Source organism: Lolium perenne, chromosome 7 (assembly GCF_019359855.2).
Source record: "Lolium perenne isolate Kyuss_39 chromosome 7, Kyuss_2.0, whole genome shotgun sequence".
In the NCBI taxonomy this organism is placed as follows: Eukaryota; Viridiplantae; Streptophyta; class Magnoliopsida; order Poales; family Poaceae; genus Lolium; species Lolium perenne.
The window spans coordinates 289,525,542-289,543,003 of record NC_067250.2 but is presented as its reverse complement, the minus strand read 5'-3'; the positions used below and the strand labels follow the sequence as shown (position 1 = coordinate 289,543,003).

The 17,462-nt window shown below is 49.4% G+C and overlaps 1 protein-coding gene and 1 long non-coding RNA gene across 2 annotated transcripts in view; both read left to right on the top strand.

The window, feature by feature from the left end:
- The window catches only part of LOC127326668 (uncharacterized), a 62,826-nt gene that overhangs the window by 17,403 nt on the left and 27,961 nt on the right, over positions 1-17,462 (top strand). The window contains exons 2-6 of the mRNA XM_071823011.1: positions 9,433-9,698; positions 9,832-9,980; positions 11,345-11,439; positions 11,665-11,950; positions 12,479-12,625. Coding sequence (XP_071679112.1) covers positions 9,462-9,698; positions 9,832-9,980; positions 11,345-11,439; positions 11,665-11,708 — 525 coding nt within the window. The 5' untranslated portion in view covers positions 9,433-9,461 and the 3' untranslated portion in view covers positions 11,709-11,950; positions 12,479-12,625. The remainder of the gene's footprint in view (positions 1-9,432; positions 9,699-9,831; positions 9,981-11,344; positions 11,440-11,664; positions 11,951-12,478; positions 12,626-17,462) is intronic.
- LOC139832997 (uncharacterized) overlaps positions 1-17,462 on the top strand; it is a 34,904-nt gene that overhangs the window by 10,424 nt on the left and 7,018 nt on the right. The window contains exons 2-4 of the long non-coding RNA XR_011747954.1: positions 16,218-16,436; positions 17,144-17,285; positions 17,374-17,453. This is a non-coding gene — a long non-coding RNA (uncharacterized lncRNA). The remainder of the gene's footprint in view (positions 1-16,217; positions 16,437-17,143; positions 17,286-17,373; positions 17,454-17,462) is intronic.

Genomic DNA, 17,462 nt, shown 5'->3' with positions numbered 1-17,462 from the left:
AATCAGTTGAGGGCTTGAGGCAGCAGTTATTATAGTGACCTATAGTATCCCGCAAGCAAGAGACAATCACAACCTCGTTTTCTGCTATAATCAGCTCGACCATGCCATCTAATCTAATCACCTCCTGCATCAAGATTCAAAGCCCGGTTCCTCACTTTTCCCTCCAACCTCATGGTCTCTCTATAAGAACAAGCCATTGGAGACACATCGCGTGTGACTATGACTTAGACAAATTGGAGGTTAGTGGAAGACATCGGCGCTGTTTGGGCAAAGTGAGAGCTCGACGAAATATTGCTTTCTGTAGTACTCAGATGTGGCAATGAAATAAAAGTTGTGTTGTTTATACTTGAGCGATCCACTACACAATTATCTCGCTTATACTTGAGCGATCCACTCATCGTTGGAAGTTGTTAGCATTTGAAACAAACATGGAAGATATTTCTGGATCATTTTGGTGCTACTAGTTTCCTTGAGATATGGAGAGTTTTTGAAGCGGTCATGAGAGGGAGCAAAAGCAGTAGTACTCCTCAGATTCCAGGCCATGCATTTATTAATAGCCAAAGAAATTAGGCCATGGCCGTGCCTCCTCGATTGTGTAGCTGGATGGGCACTCCATCTTATACGGAGGGCACCAGTGATGCTAACCATGCAGAATATATAAGGAGAGTCCACCGGACTAGTGATGATTGATTACCATGCAGAATAAGAAGAGCCCTCTGACGCATGCACAGCTCCCTGGCTGCCATACCACCACCTAATTAAAATGCATTGATCTCCTTGCATCAATTTATATGAGCGTTTAGTATCACGAGATGAGCCCCACCATCCACTGTCATGAATCCATGGTACTGTAGCTTGCGTCTTAGCCATTCGCCTATGCCCATCGTTAACAACAGGAAGCGACTAGTAGAACCAAAATTGATTTATCCTCTTCCCGCCATACCACTCCCTCCATTCCATCAAAATTCAAGCCTCAAACCATAACCTTCCTTCTATAAATACGAGGAGGAGAGTCGCCGCGTGCGGCTAGCCGCGACCGACCGACTTAGACTTTGATCTTTGTCGAGGAGAGGAGAGGAGAGGAGAGGCCAGCCACGCTTGTCAAGGAGAACGAGCTAGGCGAGGGTTGGCAAGGACTTTAGGCGACCGTGTGGCTGTGTTGAACGCCAATGAGCTCCGCCCTCACGGCCGTCCAAGTGCAAGGAAACGGAGAAGGAGATGGAGAGGAAGATGTTGCTGCCGACGCTAGGAGGGAAGGAGCGCTAGTCGTGCGAGCCGGGCAGCAACGGGTACTCTTGATTCCCTTGTTCTTGTAATGGACAAATTACCCAAAGCTGCGAGCCGGGCAGCAGCAAGTAGGCGATGCCTTCGTAGTTCTTATACTCTTGATCCCCTTGTTCTTGTCATGGCCTAAAACACGATTCGTTTCTAAATTTCCCCATAGCTGATAGCTTAGGTTCTCTTTCTTCCCCAAAATCCCCATTCCTAGCCTTATATTTCTCATTCCCCTTCACTCATTTGGTTCAAGCCAACTCAAATGGCTTCCGCACATCTAGTATTGGGATTTTCTTAGAAGTTCTAAAGCTTCAGCATCAGATCGGCTATGCAACACACGGGAACTTCTCTTCTCCTATCTTGTTTTACAAATCCTTAGTTGGAATGGAGCCTTTTCGGTTGCTTGATTATTCTAGATAAATAATACCAATGTTAATTAAATTTTGAATGAATGTTTGCCGATTGGAGATATCTGTGTATTTTAGCCACACATTATTTGAGATTTGTATATGCTTTGCAAGTTTGGATAAACTGACAATTAGGTGTTTGTAAAATCCAGTTCGACTCATGAGCGTGTTCTGCCTTGATAGACCATCAACTGCTGCCATGATGCTACCTTAGAAGTCAAGGGCGACCGTCATCCATGCAAGTGTCACCCTGCCGGAGAGTCGATGCCGCCAACCAAACCCGATGATGTCGTGCATGTCCGCTGCCTACCGTAGGAGACCGTGCCATCTTCCTTCACGGTGTATACCTAGACAACTGAAATCTTCCAGCACACGATGAACGCTCGCTTATTTTGGAAGATGTCATCACTCCCCGACAACGGCGCTAGAAAAAGAGCTTGATACGCGTACAAAGACGCGTCAGATTGGGAACCCCAAGAGGAAGGTGTGATGCGTACAGCGGCAAGTTTTCCTCAGTATGAAACCAAGGTTTATCGAACCAGAGGGAGCCAAGAAGCACGTTGAAGGTTGATGGCGGCGAGATGTAGTGCGGCGCAACACCAGGGATTCCGGCGCCAACGTGGAACCTGCACAACACAAACCAAGTACTTTGCCCCAACGAAACAGCGAGGTTGTCAATCTCACCGGCTTGCTGTAACAAAGAATTAGATGTATAGTGTGGATGATGATTGTTTGCATAAAAAAAAGTAGAACAAAGATTATGCAAGAGATTGTATTTCAGTAAAGAGAATTGGACCGGGGTCCACAGTTCACTAGAGGTGTCTCTCCCATAAGATAAACAGCATGTTGGGTGAACAAATTACAGTTGGGCAATTGACAAATAAAGAGGGCATGACCATGCACATACATATTATGATGAGTATAGTGAGATTTAATTGGGCATTACGACAAAGTACATAGACCGCTATCCAGCATGCATCTATGCCTAAAAAGTCCACCTTCAGGTTATCATCCGAACCCCCTCCAGTATTAAGTTGCTAACAACAGACAATTGCATTAAGTATTGCGCGTAATGTAATCAGTAACTACATCCTTGAACATAGCACCAATGTTTTATCCCTAGTGGCAACAAAGACATCCATAATCTTAGAGGTTTCTGTCACTCCCCCAGATTCACGGAGACATGAACCCACTATCGAGCATAAATACCCCCTCTTGGACGAGCACCACCGGGGTCTGCAGCGCCACGCGGGGCCTCTCCGACGACAGCGCCGCGAGCAAGATGTTCCGCGTGCCGATCTCGACGAAGGCTGCCACGACGCCCTGGCCGGCGGCGCTCTCTGGGTCGACGAGGAAGACGTCGGTGACGCAGAGGGGCTCGTTCGCCTCGTTGGAGCCCGGGGTTAGCGTGATCTCCTGCCCGGACTTGAGCTGCAAGGACCAGCCGTGCTCCTGGCGAAACAGCTTCTCATCATCCATGTCCATGGCCATGGCCATCGATCCTCGATCGACCGGCAGGCGCGCGGGGTATTGATCGATCGCCTCTCCTGTAGTCTGTAGCCCTTTTTCGTGATCGTGAACCTTGGGTATCTACTTAAGGGAAACTTGCTGCTGTTCTACAAACCTCTGCTCTTGGAGGCCCAACACTGTCTACAGGAAAGGAGGGGGAACGTAGACATCAGTGCGCACGACCGAATACCTCCGATCCAGCAAACTCCAGGCAAAGCACTGTTACATTCGCCGGCGGAGCCTTCCGGAACTCAACCCTCTGGCCAGATCACGAGTCCAGGCCTCCGGTAGTTCCTCCTCTTCACGCAAGAGAGGCCCTAGGACCGCCGTCTTTATTCAGGCCGGACCCCCACGTCGGCGACCATCCCGGGCTGGCCAACCCAACCCTCCACCGGCGACACCATCGCCGGCTTCCATGCACCTCCATCTCGCCGCCGGATGGTGATGATAGATCAAAAATCCACCACCACCAACCGCAGGCCGACCCTCTCCGGCAAAGAAGAGGCCACCTCCTCCGTCAAACCCAAGGCTGCTGCCCCGGGCGCCCTCGTGTCGCGGAAGATGCCCGAGATCGCCTCCACGCACCAACGAGAGGCGGGGATGGATGGCATGGCGCGGACCGAGGGTTTGGCCGCCGCCCACCACCAACCCCTGCCGGAGTGCTGCGGGAAGCCAACGAGAAGAGGGAGACCGCAGCGCCGCCCATCCCGCCCACGCCGACCGGTCCGTCAGGGGACAGCCGACGGGAGGAGGGCCGCCACCGCCGTCGCCCATCCCACGCGCGTCCTCCGCCAAGCATCGAGGAGGTGGGGATCCGGCCGCCGATCTCCACGCGGCGACGAGGAAGGGCCCCCGCCGCCGCCACGCCCCGAGGGACTTTGCCCCGGCAGCGCTACCGGCGGCGGCGGCGGCGGAGGGTTGGGGGCGGAGGGTTAGGGTTGGGGGCCGCTGGGTTGGGGGCGGCTCTGTCAAGCTGTATATGACATTTGGTTTGGTTTGTGGTGGTGTACGTGTGCGTATGATATGATATGATTCACAGGGATCTGACCAGTGAGTGCTACACCTTATCTGAAATTCCAATTGTTGATGCACAGCTAAGCTATATATTTTCAGTATTAATAACAAGAAACAAATGATATACAACTGCTGAACTGAATATCCAAACACGTAACTAGTTTCAACATGCAAATTCCCCTTCGATCAAGTATTGACAACAATGATTTTGTTATAATTGATCACGTCTTGAAATAATCTGTGTAAACAACGTCGACTGTGATGTGTGTGTGTTGATTGGCAGCCGAGAGACTGGTGAAAGTGCGGCCGAACCGTCCCGCCGGGATGGTCTTGCACGATCAGCACGGCGGTGGCGGCGGGGGACGGTGGTTCTGTTGTTCGGGTGATCCATCGGCGCAGATGGCCGATGCGTCGGGTGTTGGCGGACGAAGGAACTTGTGTTGTGTCAATCTGTATATGACATTTGGTTTGTGGTGGCGCACGTGTACGTACGAGATGATAGGATATGATTCACAGGGATCTGACCAGTGAGTGCTACACCTTATCTGAAATTTCAATTGTTGATGCACAGCAGAGCTATATATTTTCAGTAATAACAAGAAACAATGATCTACAACTGCTGAACTGCATATCCAAACGTGACTAGTTTCTACATGCAAATTTTCCCCTTCGATCTATTGAAAACAGTGATTTTGATACAGTTGATCACGTCTTGAAAACAAACACGACGCAGTTCATCCACTGATGTACAGTGCGACCATCGCCATCAGATAGACAAACACAAAGATACCCAGGAGAGCTGCTTCAAGTGGAACCCGTCGACGGCGCTCCGCGCCGAAAGCGAACCCCGGCGGCGCCGGCCCTCCGAGGGACCGCCCCTCAGCCTCGGTGGCGAACCTCCTGCGTCGCCGCTGCGCCTTGTGGCTGGCGCGCCTCTCCCTGACCGCTTGCGCGCGCACCTTGCGGTCGACGAACTCCTCCTCGCTGTCGTCCCTTCTTGGCGCGTAGGCGTAGTTGAGCTCGACGCCGAGCGGGAGGCCGCACACCTCCCCGTCATCCCTGCTGTCGTATTCGTAGTGGGAGTCGGAATCTCTTGCATCCTCGTCGTCCTCCGTGCCATTGCCGTCACCCTCCTCCTCCTCCTGCTCCTCTTCGTGGTTCTCATCGTCGATCATGTCATCCTCTTCTTCGTCCTCCTCTATCTCCCCCTTGGTGTCCGCAGACGGCACAGCGTAACCTTGGAACTGAACGACGACCGCGTCGGCTTCGGCGTCGGCGTCTGCGTCTGCGTCGGTTCCAGGCCGCATCAGGTAGAAGCAGAACTGCTCGTCCAGCACCACCGGGGTCTGCAGCGTCACGCGGGGCCTCTCCGACGAAAGCGCCGCGAGCAAGATGTTCCGCGTGCCGATCTCGACGAAGGCGGCCACGACGCCCTGGTCGGCGGCGCTCTCCGGGTGGACGAGGAAGACGTCGGTGACGCAGAGGGGCTCGTTCGCCTCGTTGGCGCCCGGGGTTAGCGTGATCTCCTTGCCGGATTTGAGCTGCAAGGACCAGCCGTGCTCTTGGCGAAACAGCTTCTCATCATCCATGTCCATGGCCATGGCCATCTTCGATCGACCGGCAGGCGCGCGGGGTGCTGATCGATCGCCTCTCCTGTAGTCTGTAGCCCTTTTTCTCGATCGTGAACGAGACCTAGCTTTGCTTTGCGCATCAGCTGCACAAGATCTTGCGTGCTTATATTGACCGGCCCGGCCGGGAACTCTTGCCGATTCCGAGAGGTGATGGATGTTTTACATGGCCCCACCACACGGATTCTAATCCTCCACGGACACGGGTTGGATTGCGATTTAGGTTCCTATTTTTATTTGAGGCCCAGGCTGGTCGTGGTACTCATGCAATTTATCTTGAGGATTATGCTTTAATCTTAACCAAGACTAAAAATCTTAGTACTCATGCCAAATGGCTATGTGCATTCCTGGTTGGTGCAGAGGCTGGGAAGTGAAATTCTCCCCATTTATTAATTTTTCTTTTCCGGAAAAACCTTGTATGTTAGGCCGCACCCCCTCCCTCCCGAAACCCTAACCGGCTCCCGCCTCCCGCCGCCGCCGGTGGCACCGCTGGGCAAAGACCGCGGTGTGTGGCGGTGGCCTTACCTCGTGGGGCGCAGCGGACGGCGGCCGGGATCTTCCCTCGACACTGCGGCAGCGGCCTCCCCGACTCCCGTGTGGATGGCTGGGCGGCGGCGGTCGGACGCGGATGGCTGGGTGACGACGGCTAGACTTGATCTGTGCTGCGGCTCCCCGCCTCCCGGCGGCGGCACACCGGTGGTGGTTGGTGGTGGGCGGCGTTCTGCGCCATCCCCTCCACCTCTCGCCGGTGTGTGGTGATGATCTCGGGATTCTACCGCGGCACGAGGTCGCCCGGGGCAGCAACCTTGGGTTCGACGGTGGAGGCGGCCCTCTTTTCACCGGAGATGGCCGGTCTGCGGATGGTGGTGCCGGGTCTTTTTGATCTGTCACCGTGAACCGGCGGTGAGGTAGAGAGGCATGGAAGCCGGCGATGGCTGATATCGCAGGTGGAGGGCTGGCGTTCGGTTGCGGCGTTGCCCAGGGCGTGTGCGGTGTCTCCGGACATAGCAATTTGCGCTTGGTGTCTCCGGTGGCAGCCGTGGCCAGCTTGGGATGGTCGCCGGCAAGGGGGCCCGACCTGAATAAAGGCGGCAGTCCTCGGGTCTCTCTTGGGCGAAGATGAAGACTGTCCTGAGGTTTGCTCTTCTCGATTCGGCAGGAGTGTTGAGTTCTGGAAGGCGCCGCTGGCAAATATAACAGTGCTTTTTTTTTGCCTGGAGTTTGCTGGATCGGTGGTATTCGGTCGTGCGCACCCATGCTTTTATTCCGGCCGATTGGATTTGGAGGGAGCGGCGCGAAGCTCTGGTCCGTGTTAGCATCAAGTGACATTTTGGTCCAGGATGCAGTCAGATGAAGAGAATAACATGAATGCCGGAATGGAGGACTAGCTAAGGGAGGTTCAAGTCTCCGCGTTGTTGAGAGACTTGCTTGGTGTCCCAGGATTCGCAACAGTGATATGGAAGTGGGGCGGCAGCACATGTGAAGTTCGGCGTCCTACCTTTCAGGTGAAAACCCAAGGTCTGGCCTTAACTGGTTGTGCCTGACAATGATCTTGTTGGAGGCATTGTTTTGAGAGCGGAGACTATTTTCAGGGTGAAAACCTACGATCTTTGGTCGGGCGACGACGGCGCTGGTGCACCGTTTCCTTCTTGGAGGCGTTGTTTTTGGAGATGTTGTATTTTCAGGTGTTGTCTCGCTGGTGGTTGTATTGTTGTTTCTAAGCCTAGGATGCTATAGCGGGACTTTTGTTTCTTAGTTTTTTTTGGTTGTGTGCATCCGTACTGCCATTAGGATGTGCGTTGTTGCAGAGACTGGATGTAATTGGTAACTTTTGATATTAATATATTTCCTTTATCGAAAAAAATCTTTCTTACCTAGGAGTCTTGGTAGTGAGGCAAAATGGCAATAAATTTTTATCATATTGCTTCACGAACTAGCAAAACAGCATAATATTTTGGAAAAAACCTAGGCGCTCTAGATGCTCGAGATAAAATTTCGAAGGGTTTCCTAATTCTACTTAACTCTGGAATAACAGATGTAGTAAGTAATATCTTCAATTAGTACCTAATTTTATTCATCAAATCTTTTATTGAACAAATGGATGACCCAACTTACAAATTTCCCTTTTATTGAACACAACCAATCTGTTACACTACTATCTCCAAATCAAGTAAAATCAACAACACAGTTTAGCCATAGACGAGCATCATCATCATGAACTAACAATACATGAGTGACATCACCAATACGAGGAACGTCAGTAGACAGAGAAACGCAAAAATTCCCGAGCGCCGGCCCACCTCGCCGTCGCTTCTCTTGTCCTCCTCGTAGCAGCTAGCGATGTCTTTGTTGCCTGAACTCACCGCATCGCCATCGTCCTCCGTGTTAGTGTCCTGGCTCCCCTTCTCGTGTTCCTCCTCGTCATCATCGCTATACTCCGAACTCCCGGCCTCTTCGTCCTCCTCCGTGTCCAGAGGCTCCAGAGGAGACACAATACCCCCGAAGTAGACGGCGACCCCATCGTTGGTGTCGTCGCTCTCGGTGTCAGCATCATCAGCGCCGGAGTCGGAGTCGGAGTAGCCTCCGTGCGGCGTCACGTAGAAACAGAACTCCTCGTCGAGCAACACCGGGGTATGCAGCACCACCTCGGGCTTCTCAGCCGACAGCGTCGCGAGTAGAAGGTCCCGCGTGCCGATCTCGACGCGGGCGTCCACGGCGCCCTGGCCGGCGTCAGCCTGGCCGACGAGGGAGACCTCGTCGACCCAGACGGGCTCATCGGGCCTCGGGGTCAGCCTGTGCCCGCAGCAGCCGCGCGCTCTTGGCCACCAGGCCCCAGCGGTACGCGGCTCGCTGCTGCTCGTCCATGGCCATGCCCTGGTCCAAATCGCCGAGCACGAAGACGTTCCTGTGATGTGCTCTTCGTGATCGAACGAGGCCGGACGGAGCGCTTGCTTTGTGCGCCGTGGAACGCGGTGCTTGCCCTGCTTATATTGATCTCGGGAGGGAGGGCTTGCCGAGTCCGACTCCTGCTCTGAGAGGAATATATCGTCGGTCACAACGTGCGTGTGGTGCTTTCAGGTGCGCCGGGAAGACCAGCATCGTGGTCCGGTTCGTCAAGGGGCGCGACCATCGGGGCGGCCTTCTTCTCGCACAGCGGTGAATTGAATTGGTGCTCTGAGAGTAAATTCAATGCGTGGCAGCACAGCACGAATAAAAATGCGTGGGTCGATCCGACTCCCCGGGCTGGCGGCGCGGCGCATAAAAGCGTGAACCAAAAAAAATCCATCCTCCCGAGAAATCGAAATCAGAGGAAATCCCCCAAACCAAACGCCGGCCCCTTCCACTTTCCCCCATTTCATCCCCTCGAGGTCGAGAAAAACAAGACAACGCCGCGCCGCCGCTCGCTGATGCTGCTCCTCGCTCGCCGGCCACCCTATACCGCGCCCCTCGCCGGCGTCGACGCCAGCCCTATTCCCCCTTCCTTCCACGCCGCACCCACCCTTTCTCCTTCTCTAACCATTCAGTACCAGCGCCGCCGCCTACCCAACGCCGCCCCTCTTCTCTCGCACCACCTCCACCCTCCACCACCGCCGCCCTCCGCCCTCCAATCCACCCCGTACACGCCGCCATGGACCTCCGCGCCGCCCCAACCATTTCCCCAGCCTCACCTGCTAGGGTTCGGAGGCAACCAACTCCCGCGGGGCGGCGCCGGCCGCCGGTCCTCCGTCTACCGAGCCAGCGCCAAGGAGCGGCTGGTAGCACCCTCTCCGGCCGTCCTGATTCCAGCCGGACCTGCGTCTACCGAGGCGGCGCCAAGGGGGGAGCAAGGCACGCCGCTGCAGCCGTCCAACTCGGCAACGACCTGGTAATTAAGTATGGTTTGGCAAGGGCCCGCCTTTCCTTCCGCTAATCCCCACTGCCATGGACGCCATGCGTGGTTCCCTCCCTAGTCTGGGGAGCAGCAACAACAATCTCATCTGCATCTCTGTCTTTTGCAGCTCACAGCTAACTGGTCATGGTGGTCTCACAGAGCACCGCTTCCCGAGTGGACCTGCTGGAGCCGTCTTGCCACGACCTGTCCCCCTGCTCATGTCACCCAAGCAAGAGGCCGCCGCCGACAAGAACCAGCTTCCTCCACCTGCAGATGGTACATACATCGGCTGCTTCGTGCATTATTACCTATAATAACCCAAATGCCAGGGATTATTAGCTCAAGGGAAGAGTAATATAGTTCCATCACAAAGATTGCTAGGCTTCGAATCGTCACTTCCTCTTACGTACTCCTACGCGTCGTCTGAATTCCTTGCTACTGCCGCAATCCAAAAAACAATCCTATTCAATCTCAACTGAAACAACGACTCCCGTTGCCGAAAGGCTAACCCCAGGCAGGCTCGGGTCCGTCCGTGGCGTTGAGGTTGCTTGATGCTGTAGAGCGGCCGGTACCCCCCTTCGGATGGCTTCCGTTGAGAATCTGTATAGGCTTGAATGTTTTTCTTAGTAAGTATGGCTTCACTTGATATCCGATGTTTGGCTCTGCTCTTGGCTGTGCTCTCTGACCAAGAGCTAATTATAATTGTTGACAACGAATAGTCTCGGTGGAGTGGAATGATTGTTCCATGGTAGATGTTCTAACGTCCTATAGGTCACATGTATTGCAATCTGCTATATTACACACACACACACACCCTTCTGCTCCCCATTTCCACAATCAGCCGTGCTCTAAATTAAATAACATCACAGGCTTGCACTCTGGAACTTTGACGTAAATCTTCAACTATTTATTTTTGTGTACATTTCTCTGGCACTGGCTTAATATATACATGGTGCTATTTGTTGTTTTGCTGCTGTTCAGAGTTATCCACACCCTGTTCCTTGTATCCACCCAATTCTGTACTAACTTGGTGCCACGTCCTTAACCAGGAAGGAGAGATCAGGGCCAGCAAAGCTGTGGAAAGATGATGGACATGGGGCCGTATTCCGCCGACCACGGCCACGACCTGTCCCCCTGCTCATGTCACCCAAGCAAGAGACCGCCGCCGACAAGAACCAGCTTCCTCCACCTGCAGATGGTACATACATCATCTGCTTCGTCCGAATTCCTCTTACTCCTACGCGTCGTCTGAATTCCTTGCTACTGCCGTAATCCAAAACACGATCCAATCCGAACTGAAACAACGACTCCCGTTGCCGAAAGGCTAACCCCAGGCCGCCTCGGGTCTTCCGTGGCCTTGCGCTTGCTGGATGCTGTCGAGCGGCCTTTCTTTGCTCTGGGTCGATGTTGCCATTTATTATCTTGCAATGAGCCAGTAATGCTTGTATGTGAAAAGTTGAGAACCTTTTAGATCCTCAGTTTTCAAATACTCTTCTTAAACAATTTTGGGGTACATTTAGCTCTGGCATGGGGTTGTTAATATATAGATGGTCCTTTTATTGTTTTGCTATTGTTCACAGTTGTATCACACCCTGTTCCTTGTATCCAGTAATAAATTTTTGTGCCATGCCTCTCACCAGGGAGGAGAGACCAGGCCACCAAAGCCTCAACGGTATGATGATGGTGTTCTCCCCGTGGCTCCGAGGAGCTCACGGTTCTTCCCTGCCACACCAAGGTCTATAAATCTTGAATGTTCTGGTTTTGATTTTCACTTGTAATAGCTTCTGATAATGTTGAAATAACATGTCTAGTTACTATTACCAAATAAAATACCCATGAAGAAGATGGCCACACTATTTTTTGGAGGATGATGTGGCAAGAGCGTTTTCCCGGTTTAATACTTTGTGCTCCTCTTATGCCCTTTGCCATTGTGTTTGACTTCCCGGTTCCTTTTTTGTAGGGATTGAATATGTTTTGCTGGAAGAAAGTGAGGGGACAATGTAGTTTTCTGTGGTCATCGATGATCACTACCAATACTCCATGACCTACATATAGTCCACGTGACACAGTTTGCCTCTAATGCTTCTGTCTGGTGTAACACATACTTTCGGGCTGTGGTGGTGGTGCTGCTGCTGCTGCCGCCGCAAGGAGGCCGTCCTGCACGAGGTCAAGCTGCTTGGCCCCAATGGCCAATTGCGGCGAGCTTGACGCCTCCGTTTAGAACATGTCGACATCGGCCCCCAAAGGTCAATTTTTTTCCTCGCCCGTGCTTGAATTGATTCCTCCGATGCTATCCAATTTCTTCCCATTTTCGTATTTGCTGAAATGGGCACCAGCATGCCAGGGCAACTTTTATTTGTGGCTGTTGAGTCGGAAAAATAAATTTTTGTGTTCTTTTTCATGTCCAGAACCAAGCTTCTGTATGAAAACTGTTCTTTTACTTGTTCTACTGATATGAACTACTAACTACTTGATCTAGTCTTTGTTATCAATTATCGCGAGCTGTTACCATGCTGTGTGATTTAGTATGCCTAGTTATTAGGCGATGTCCGGTTGGATAGAATGAAGCTCTTCCTGCGTATTTTAGCTACTACCTAGCAACATGGATCTGACTAGTAACACATACTTAAATATACTAGTCTTTGAGTTTGTACCCCTGGCAACTCACTTGACTTTATGAGTTGTAAAACATTGGTAGTACTATGTACATCTGCAATTTGCTTTATTGCTCAGTTTTTAGCCATTTTTCATATCTAATAGTGGTGCTTGTATAGGTTGTGCCAGTACAAGAACTTCAAGGAAGGACACAAGAGGACTCTTGTGGCTACATATTTAGTTGGCTGGGGAATTGATATTTAGCGTGTCAATACTGTCATAAACTATGACATACATGATTATGCTGATGTACATACTTGCACAGGGTAATTATAACTTTGCCCTACTATTCGTGGTTGGTGGTATTATATCTGGGTAACATATTCACCTCCACATGTTGGAAGGGCTGGATGTTTTGGTACCAAGGGGCTTGCAACAGTATTTGATTCTTTTGCCTCTGGCTCTGATGTTCTCAATAATGTTTGTATAACTGCTATATTTACTTCTTTTTTACTTCTCTGGTATGATCGGCAGGGCGTAGAATAACTAGGATTTTCACATATGTATTATTTGCAATGAGAGCTACAAGTGGACCTTTTCTGTATTTGTTTCCAGATTTAGAAATCATATTAGTCAAGTAGCTAGATTACTTACATTCTTGTGAGTGGCAGATATCTGACCAAGAGGGTGAATAGTCTTGTGAGTGGCAGCCAGATATAGACGCACAATATGCCCGTGGCTTCGGCTGAGTCTTGTGAGTGAGCCACATGTAGGTGCACAATATGCAAGCGGCTACGACTGCTTACCTCTGCCCTCGCCGCCGTCCTTGTGTCATGCTGCTCGGTCGTGGAGGAACATGACTGCTCGTGTGATGGCAGCGATTTCACTGTGCCACAACCACGAGGGTGGTGATGTCTCGTCCTTGGCTACAATTGCCCTCTGGTGAGCCCAATTCATCCCTTCCATCTCCTAAGTGCTTTGTGCTAGCATCTGCACTGTCCATCGAGCTGATGACCCCCCTCCCCCATATTGGTATGTTGTGATAGGATGCTTATCTGGCTATTTAGTTGATAGGTCTTAAATACTAAAACGGTTTGGTGATTCGAGGTCTAGGGCTATGTAATTCATGAATTTTCTGTTAAAGTCATTTTCTTGTTGTTACTGGACTGGTGTTGTGTAATCTTGATCAAATTTTGTGTAGGGAGAATAGCCCGTTTATTTCCCGTGGTTTGATTCTGATGATAGATGCATGATATTGTTCTTGCTTCACTGAATCAATTCCCGTCTGTGTAATAATCATCTATTTTGCGACGCGTGGCTGTGGTGTAATGAAAATACGTATCTTTTTTTTTGCGTAGTTTATTGATCTTGTTCATGCCCTGAATCTTTTTTTACTGGGATGATGGTTACTAGTAGTAGCTGACCCCTCATGTCTTTGGCTGGAAAAAGACTAATAGTTGCTGATCCTTGATTCTTTGGTCCTCCTCACACTATGCTGAATCTCTTCACCATTATTAAATTTCTGGAGTAAAATTTACAAGTCCACATGTGATATTATGCAATTCATTGACCATCATTATTCCTTCTATTTCTCGTGTTTCATCATTCAGAGATTGGTGCTGACCACTTTGTGTTCCTCTTATGTCCTTTGCCATTGTGTTTGACTTCTGGGTTCCTTTCTTGTAGGGACTGAATATGTTTTGAGGGAAGAAATTCAGGGGACAATGTAATTTGATGTGGTCATCAATAGTCATTACCAACTCTCCATCAACAGAATGTGTTACACGTGGCATGGCTTGCCTCTAGCAGTCTAGCTCCTTCGGTCTGGTGTGACCAACCCATTCCTGCTCTGGCGGTCCTGCTGCAGAGGCCGTTCTGCACGAGGTCAAGCTGCTTGGCCCAAAGCCCAACAATGGCTATCTCGCCCATTCAGAACACGTTGGCATTGGCACCAGAAGGTCAATTTTTTAATTTGCTTGAACTCGGATCGTTGGCTTCCACGTTATTCAATTTCCTCCTATTTTTGTACTTGCTGAAATGGGCACAGGGCAACTGGTATTTGTGTCTGTTGAGTCAGAAAAATGATCGATGGCTTGTGTTGCAAAATGTTGGTGGCAAAATAGAGCCAGAAACACATTTGTGTATTTCAAAAACTGCAAAATTGTTCATATCAGTTCTGTAACATTAGTTTTTTTCCCTTACCCATATTGTTAGAAGATAAAAACTACCACATTTACTTGTCGCTCAATTGCCATGTTTAGCACCAGGCATTCAAATGCCAAGTCCTCGATTTTAGGAAAAAAAATAAGTCCGAGCCCACTTTATATTCAAATGAAGCCACTAATATCATCCATTGGGGTTCAACTTAAAACATACGACCGAGCCAGCATGAAGCGCCTATGTTGTTATGAGTCACTTTCTTCTGTCTCACTAGATGCACTGTTATGTTGCATTGGCATCTTACATCACTAGATGCACTTGCCATCAAGCGTTGTCATTTCTGTGGGAGTTTAATGAGAGCTACAAGTGGAACTTTCTTGTATTAGGTTCCAGTTTTGGAAATCATATTGGTCAAGTAGCTAGATTACTTGCATTCTTCCAAGCATGAACTTTTTGAATTTGATTACTGTGTTCACATTTCTTTTTTGCGTGTTGATATCTGACACCAAGAGGGTGAAAAGTCTTGTGAGTGACAGCCAGATATAGATGTACACTATGACCTCGGCCTGAACTGCTTACCTCCGCCCTTGCTGCTGTACTCCCATCCCGCTGCTCGGCAGTGGACGGACATGACTACTGGTGTGATGGTGGTGGTTCACCGTGCCCCAACCAGGGGGTGGTGATGTCTCGACCTTGGATCCAATTGCCCTTTGGTGAGCTCTGATGTATTCCATCTCCTCTACCCACTCTGGTGTAGTATTTGCTCTGTTCATTTAGCCGATGACCCCCCATATTGGTTTGTGTTGATAGGATAGGATGACTATTTGGCTATTTTATTGCTAGGTTTTTACTACAAAGAAGGTTTGGTGATACGAGTTCTAGGGATATGTAATTCATGAACTTTCTATTAAAGTCATTTTCTTGTTACTTGGCTGGTGTTGTGTAATCTTGATCAAATTTTGTGGGACAATATCACGTTTATTTTCTGTGGTTTGATTCTGATGATAACTGCATGCTATTATTCTTGCTTCATTGAATCTATTCATTTCCGTGTATAATACTCATTTGTTTGGTGTATTAAAAATACATATTTTTGTTGCCGCGTAGTGTATTGATCTTTTTCATGATACCCGGGCAAGAGCTTTTCCCCTCTTTCTGCTGCCATGCTATCCAATTTCTTCCTGTTTTTGTACTTGCTGAAATGGACAACAACATGCAAGGCCAACTTGTATTTGTGGTTGTGTTGGGTCAAAAAAAAATCGATGGCTTGTGTCGCAAAATGTTGGTGGCAAAAGTAGAGCAGAAAACATGTTTTTGTAATTCATTCCTTCAAATGGTTCATATCAGTTCTGTAACATTAGTTTACTTCCTTACACGTGCTTGTTATAAGAAAAAACTGCCCCATTTAATTATTGCTCAATTGCCATGTTTAGCACCGGGCATGAAAAGGTCAAGATGGACTCTGATTGGGGTTCAACTTTAAACATATAGCACACCAACATGACGCCCCTCCGTTATGGGTTACTTTCTTTGTGTCACTAGATGCACTGTTATGTTACTTGGCATCTTAGATCACTAGATGCATGTGACATCAAGCATCGTTATTTTTGTTGGAGTTTAATGAGAGCTACAGGTGGAACTTTACTGTATTAGGTTCCAGATTTTGAAATCATGGTCAAGTAGCTAGATTACTTACATTCTTCTAAGCATGAACTTTCTGAGTTTGATTATCGTGTTAACACTTCTTTTTGCATGTAGATATCTGTCAGCAAGAGGGTGAATAGTCTTGTGAGTGACAGCCAGATATATATGCACAATATACCCGCGGCTTTGACTCCTTACCTCCGGCCTTGCTGCCATGCTCTGTCATGCTGCTCAGTCCTGGACGGACATGACTTCTGGTGTGATGGCGACGAGTTCACCGTGTCACAACCACTGGGGCGGTGAAGTCTTGGCCTTGTATACAATTGCCCTCTGGTGAGCATCGATTTCTCCCTTCCTTCTCCTCTAAGTGGTTTGTGGTAGCATCTGTTCTGTCCGATGACCCCCATATGGGTTTGTGGTGATACAATGACTATATAGATATGTGGTTGCTAGGTTTTAACTACTAAGAAGGTCTGGTGACTTGAGGTCCAGGGCTATGTAATTCATGAATTTTCTGTTGGAGTCATCTTCTTGTTGTTACTGGACTGGTGTTGTGTAATCTTGATCAAATTTTATTTAGGGGGAATAATACGTTTATTTCCTGTGATTTGATTCTGAAGATAGCTGCATGCTATTATTCTTGCTCCACTGAATCTATTCCTGTCCGTCTATAGCAATCATCTGTTTGGCGACGTGTGACCATGGCGTAATAAAAATTACATAGATTTTTATTTCTCGTGTAGTTTATTGATCCTGTTCTCGTTCTGAATCTTTTTTACTGAGATGGATGGTTACTAGTAGTAGCTGACCCCTCAAGTCTTTCCTTTGGAAGGCAAAAGACTAATAGTTGATGATCCTCGATTCCCTGGTCCTATTCAAACTATGCTGAATCTCTTTACCATTCTTAAATTGCTGGAGTAAAATTTACAAGTCCACATGTTGACCAGCACTTTTGCTGGTCCTCTTAATTCTCGGATTTCATCATTCAGAGATTGGTGCTGACCACTTTGCTGTTTGCATAAAACAAACTGGCGTTGCAGCTTCAACTTGGAAAACGTGTTGACCGACCTATGTGGCATGGACGGTCGATAAGGCTAGGGTCGTTGCCATCGTCAAGGACCTGCTTACTAAGACAGAATGACCCAAGGATCCATCTCAGCATTGATCGCTAAGCAGAGGAAGGTTTAATCCCACCCCGGCCCCTTTCCCTGCTTGTTTGATTTGACTTAGTGTTGTCTTCTCATGGAGTTTGTATTGGCTGGGGTTGCAGAATTGGAGCAACGTGAAGCAAAAGGAGAAGGTGAACAACACCACGACAAGCTCATTGCCGAGTTTCCCAAGCGCTTCTGGGTAACTTCA